Source organism: Cloeon dipterum, chromosome 4 (assembly GCF_949628265.1).
Source record: "Cloeon dipterum chromosome 4, ieCloDipt1.1, whole genome shotgun sequence".
Lineage (NCBI taxonomy): Eukaryota > Metazoa > Arthropoda > Insecta > Ephemeroptera > Baetidae > Cloeon > Cloeon dipterum.
The window spans coordinates 32277351-32283681 of record NC_088789.1 but is presented as its reverse complement, the minus strand read 5'-3'; the positions used below and the strand labels follow the sequence as shown (position 1 = coordinate 32283681).

Genomic DNA, 6331 nt, shown 5'->3' with positions numbered 1-6331 from the left:
CGGACACGAGTTTGCTCAGGAAATCGAGGATGAAGATCTTATTATTTCATTAGGATTTTTTATTCCACGCTGCATGTTCTAGGATTATTTATAAGTTTGGTTAGAAAGTGATTTAAAACTCAAGTCATTAGATTTTTTGAAAATTAAACCGCAATATGTTAAAAAACAAAAATTTCAAGCTGTAACTCGAGTTCAGAAGTTGATTAGTTGGAGCAGAGTGCAAATCAAATATAAAGCAAGTTTATACGCAGGGGGCGGAAGTGCTGGGCTGAAGTTTTGCTTGTTGTTGAAAGCCGTCGGCGGCGGCGGCGGGTCGGAAGTGGCATTGTTTGCGCTGCATTCACAATTCACATTTATACAGTTGCCTGCCCGATCGCAAGTTAGTTTTGAATTGAGTAAGTCGTAAAGTGGGTCGGTGCAGCGCTTAATTATGATTTGACAGCTGCGTGATCGGGGCCTCGGCGCACCAGCTCTTTCAACTTTGCTGCCGCTTTGCTTTTTGACACGTATTATATTGGCGCTCGCGCGGCCGGCGCCGCCAGCTTGCCGCCCGCCTCGCACTCGCACCGATGCTGCGAAATTAAATTCCACCCCGCGGAGAAAGGCGAACCGAATTTCTGATTTTAAGAATTGTCGGCCTTTGGGACTAAATATATTTTCATGATCTTATTTTATAGTCAAATCAACAAAAGCTTAGTCTGCTATTTGAAAAGTATCAAAAGAAAAATTTTAGAGGAGCTTTCATGACTTGTTAAGACTTTTGTGTATAATTTTTTTTTTAATTTCTACGATATACTGTATAATGAATGGCATTCAAATAACGTGTTTTCATGCATTGGGATAAATTTTATTTTGCGGAATGAAGTTGGCTATACAAAATCCGTAGATTTTTTAGTCTTTTTACTCAAATTGCACTAAGCTCAAATTCAAAAGTGCATATTGCACAACTATTTACTAAATATTTACATTTCCTGAACCGAGTAATCTCTTTCTAATCTAAAATCTGGAAATCTCAATCTGTTTTCATATGTGCAACTCGAAAGTGCTGAATAAGATTCTTCAAGAAGAGGAATTTCTTCTGGCACGGCTCGCACTCGAATCTTCCGTCAATCAAACCGTGTTTGGAAAAGAGATGCCGTTTCAAGGCATTGAAACGAGGGAAACTCTCAGGGCAGTGCGCGCAATGTATCAAGTTGGAGGTCTCTTCTTGAGTTTTGGGTTGGACAGTTGAACCGTCTTGTTTGGACTTCTGTTCTTCCGTTGCTTCTTGCATTTCGTGTTCAGTGTTTGGGTTAAGGGGTTTACAATTCTTGCTCTTCATGTGGAGTTCCAATAAGCATTTAAATGGAAAATCCTTCAAACACTTGGTGCATTGATGCAAAGGTGGATTGCAATCCTTTCTGTCCTTCTCATGAACTTCAAGAAGTCCAGAACACTCAAACACTCTTTTGCATCGCCTGCAGCTCTTCTTTGTTGAATGATGCTTCATCCATACAACGTCCTTCTTGCAATATCCGCATGTTATCAATATGTGAGCGTCACGCATGTGTCTTTCCAAAGTATACTTGGATGAATACCTCTTCTTGCAGTTGTCACATTCCAAACTTTCTTTTCCGTGCATAGTTTCAGCATGATGATTTAAATTGCTTTTTATCCCAGTCTTGTAATCGCATTTGTCACATTTGTGGGATTTTGCCTCTTCATCTTCTGTGTGCTGATCGTCTAAGTGGGTTTCCAGCTCCTTTTCATTCAAGAAGTAAGAACAGCAATAACGATTAAACGAGCATTTGAATACTTTTTTCTTGTGCTCATTTTTTACATGCGTCAAACAATACCTATTCTCTAAGTACTCTTTTCCACAAATTTTGCAGGGATATTTTCGTCGTTCCCTAGCCTTGTCGTGCACATCCTCGATGTGCTTCTTTCTTTCCTCTTCATTGCGAAAATAGGCAGCGCACCTTCCAGTTTTACATTTGATTAAGACTGCTTTGTGGTGATTTTCAACATGTTTTGTGAGATATCCTATTTTTGAGTAAGTATTTTCACAGTAAGGGCATTCTTTTCTTTCCTCAGCTTCTTTTCCTTCTCCCTTGGACGTCAGACTTTTCTTGGGTGGCATTTCTACCAGGAAAAATCAAATTCTCAGCTGGAAAGTAAAAAAGGTTAAATTCAGAAGAATCTAATTTTTTAGGCATGATCTTATTTACCTCTCTTTAAAAACTTCTTTCAAAAGTTTGTTTTTTAAGCATGTAGGCTGGTATAGTCACAATGAGGCCGCTAATTCCTTGCAAAATCTTCTATAAAATATAATTAAAAGAGAATAAAACCAGAATAAATAAAGTTCAAACCTCAATAACTTGCAGGAATTAAATTTCGTCCTCAGCAGCGTGAGTGAAAAACATTTTCTCCCGACTCGATCCAGTGATGGAATGAAAGAAAAAGAAGAGAAATCGGGTTGTTCGGCTGCATTCATTGAATTTTTTCCTTGCAGAGCAATCTCGACAATTTCTCATGTTCATTTTTAAATTCTTAAGCCCGATATTATGCATTTTATGTATTGTGGCAATTCGACAGAAATTCTTTTAAGGACATTGACACTGACAAACGTCATGAAATGTTTTTCGCTGGCAAGGCAATTACCAATCACTTAATAATTCGCCTTAATCCTTATTGTATGTTTTATTGACTTTAGAAAATGGTAAAAATGTGAAGATTGCGAATTCCTACTAATTTTATTTCGCTGCGAGGAATTTTCCTAAAAAATGAGAGGACTGAAATAATTTGAAAATTGAAAAGCCTTTAATTACTTTGATAAATTATTTAAATTTAAAGATCTGTTTGTGGCTTACAATTAAAAAAAACTAGAAATGATTTGTTGAATTCCTTTCATCATAAGGTGTTCAGAAGAGGCCAAAGCTTGTATTTTTTTTAATTTATTTTTAAATTTAAAAAATTTAAATTAACCATCAGAATTGCAAAAACTGCACTCTTTAAATAAATGGCAAATTCAAATAAACACGTGGTTAACAACAGGGATCGATGAGCCGGCGGTGAATGCGATTTTCCCGATTTCCACTGTGGCACGCGAGCGAAACAAAGCGTCGCGGCGGCGGCGGCGGCGGCGGCGGCGTCGTCGTTATGGCAACACAAACAAGCAACGAGGCGAAAAGAAGCGATTATTCGGAAGATGCTGTGTCCGGCGAAGGTGGAGGAGGCGGTGCTCAGGTGGCACGCGCACAACGCGGCCCGCTGCGAGGCGGCCGGCGGCGGCCAGCGCGCCGCGGAGGCGGCCAACGCCGAGGCCGGGCGCGTCGGCCGCCTCTGCGTGCAGCGAGCCCTTTCCAGCGAGCGCCTCTCCGATTTAAATCTGCGCGAAAGGGTCGACGAGGTGCGCTTCCAGCACTCGCAGCTCGACCTGAGCAAGCGCAAATTGGAGGCCGAGCTGGCAACCCTGGCGGAGCTGATCGAAAGGGTGCAGATCGCGGCGGAGAAATGCCACGAACCCTTGCAAGTTTCCACGGACTGTTTGAAAATTAGGTAAAAATTAATTTTATTTTAATTTGTTTCATGTTTTAAAGTTAATATTTTATAAAATATTTTTTAAATTGGAAATTTTATTTTAACATTTCGAAAAAAAATATCTTTCGATGAATTTTTCTATAATCGACATTTAAAAAAAATCCTTTTTGATGCCCAAACATTTTTATTTTTTAATTTGTTGACAGAAAAAATTAATTTAATACAGTCTTGAAAACTTAACTTTCCGTTTTCTCCATGAAACTAATTTATTTTTATTTTTAGAATTTGAATTTCAATCCCTTCCAGTTCTTTATTTAAATTTTAATTAATTTTCAGAGAGGGAAGAGAGGGCAGCGAAAAAGCGGCGGATCCGGTGACGCGGAGCCTGGTGCTGGAGGAGGGAAAAATCAGCAGCGCCCTGTCGAACCTGCGGAGGCTGCAACGCGACCTGATCGAGCAGCAGCGGCTGCTCAGGATCGCCGTCTACCAGGTCAACAAGGACACGAGCGGCAAGGAGGCCGCCCTGAGCGTCGACAAACGCTGCCTCCAACTCTCGGTCAATTCGGAAAACCTCACTGACCAACTCTCGCTGAGCTCAAACCAGTAATTTCAATTTAATTTCAATATATTTTGCACAAATGGTGAAAATTAGGAGCAGTTCGGAGGCTCAGTGGGCGTGGCACACGGAGCAAAACCTTTCTCAGGCTGACAACCAGGTGAAAAGGTCGAGAGAGATGCGGTCACGCGCTGAAATTCTCCTCAGAGCCGCCTGCGAGGACATTTGCAAGGTTTTTCAAATGACGCTTTTGAAAAGAGGATCGTCAAAACCAAGCAAAGCAAAAAAAAAAAACTCGATGACGAACAACCCGCTCAAGTAAATTTTTTTAGGATATTTTAAAATAATTTAAATCATTGATTGTGAAAGACAACGCAGAAAATAATTGAGGCGAGGAGTATTTTGGTCGAGCTCGAACAACCAATCGCCGTGAACAAGGACCACATGAAATTGGCCGTGACCAGGCTGAACGAACGGGAGTTGAGACCAGGCGTTGAGAAATGCAGGTACTCAAAGAACGTCCATTTTGACGACGTTTCTGAGCACACCAATCAATTCCTGAGGGTTGAATTTGGTAAAATTGATATTTTTACCATCCAAAAAGACCAGCGCTACGTGCGAACTTTTTTCCCGCCAAAACAATACGAACGTATTTGCGAGAAGTGCGCATGCGTGAGAGCTGGCTGGATTTAACAAAGAAGTCATTCGTACAGCCGGTCTCTCTGCAAAAGTGCTCAAACCAGGTCTGACGCATGCGCACTTCTCGCATTGTCGTTCATATTGTTTTGGCGGGAAAAACGCTCTTACGCCGCGCTGAACTTTATGGTCGGAAAAAATACACACTCTAATTAATTCGACCCTCAGGAATCGACTTGTCGTCAAAGACGGTCTTTAAATTATTCAGTTAAAACTGTAATTGATTACCATTACAGCTTTTTGGTTGTTTAGCAATACGACACTATGACGCGCGCTCTAATATTTTAGAAAAATGAAAAAATTGCAAAATTTGCAATTTTTCTGTATTTTTTGTCTCTCATCCTCTTATTAATTCCTTATTGCCAGCTATTTTATCCTTTCGGAATCTTCAAAAGCAATCTTTTTTAGATATGATTTTAAATTTCAACAGAAAATTTCCTGATTCACATCCTTGTTCCGGCGCGAAGCCAAATATCTTTAGAGCAAAGAACCGTTGCTGGACATTTATGAGTTCACTTTTAATGTAATCACTTAAAGGTGTGAAAAGAAATAAAGGGATGCCACTGACTTCAGGCGTATATTCACTTGATGTTTTTATTTGACAGTGCATATATGAGCACTTAAGTAGTGCACCTGCAGCGTCTTTTGCACGGCTAATAATCTTCTCTTCGCCTTTTTGCAATATTTCGTTACTTTTCTATTAAATATATCACAGATTATGCAATTCAATTATTATGTTTTGAACTCCTTATTTCTATTCTAATCAGCAAAAAATAGGTCAATAATCTGGGCGTTTCCGTGCAGATAATATATGCGTACATACATTTGATTATATATTTTCTTTTGGAGGGAATGGATGTAATTCAAATAACGTGTTTACATGCATGTTTGGTCAAATTTTATTTTGCGGAATGAAGTTGGTTATACAAAATCTATAGAATGTTTAGTTTTTTTTACTCAAATTGCACTGAGGTGCCCCTAAGCTCAAATTTAAAAGTGCATTGCACAACTATTTACTAAATATTTACATTTAATGAACCGAATAATCTCTTTCTAATCTAAAATCTGGAAATCTCAATCTGTTTTCATATGTGCAACACGAAAGTGCTGAATAAGATTATTCAAGAAGAGGAATTTCTTCTGGCACGGCTCGCACTCGAATCTTCCGTCAATCAAACCGTGTTTGGAAAAGAGATGCCGTTTCAAGGCATTGAAACGAGGGAAACTATCAGGGCAGTGCGCGCAATGTATCAAGTTGGAGGTCTCTTCTTGAGTTTTGGGTTGGACAGTTGAACCATCTTGTTTGGACTTCTCTTCTTCCGTTGCTTCTTGCATTTCTTGTTCAGTGTTGGACTTGAGGGTTTGACAAGTCTTGCTCTTCGTGTGGCATTTTAAATTCCATTTTTTTTAAAAGACCTTCAAACAATTGGTGCATTTATGCAAAGGTGGCTTGCAGTCCTTTCTATCCTTCTGATGACCAGCAAGAAGTCCAGAACAAAGAAACTCTGTTTTGCACCGCTTGCATTGCTTCTTTTTCGAATGGTCGTTAATCCTTGGAAC

The 6331-nt window shown here is 39.7% G+C and overlaps 1 protein-coding gene across 1 annotated transcript; it reads left to right on the top strand.

The window, feature by feature from the left end:
* Positions 1 to 3187: 3187 nt before the first annotated feature.
* Positions 3188 to 4397, top strand: LOC135943816 (tektin-1-like). Its single transcript, XM_065490483.1, has 3 exons — positions 3188 to 3537; positions 3856 to 4122; positions 4172 to 4397. Exons 1-3 carry the CDS (start codon positions 3188 to 3190, stop codon positions 4395 to 4397), a joined length of 843 nt encoding a protein of 280 aa, XP_065346555.1.
* Positions 4398 to 6331: the final 1934 nt, after the last annotated feature.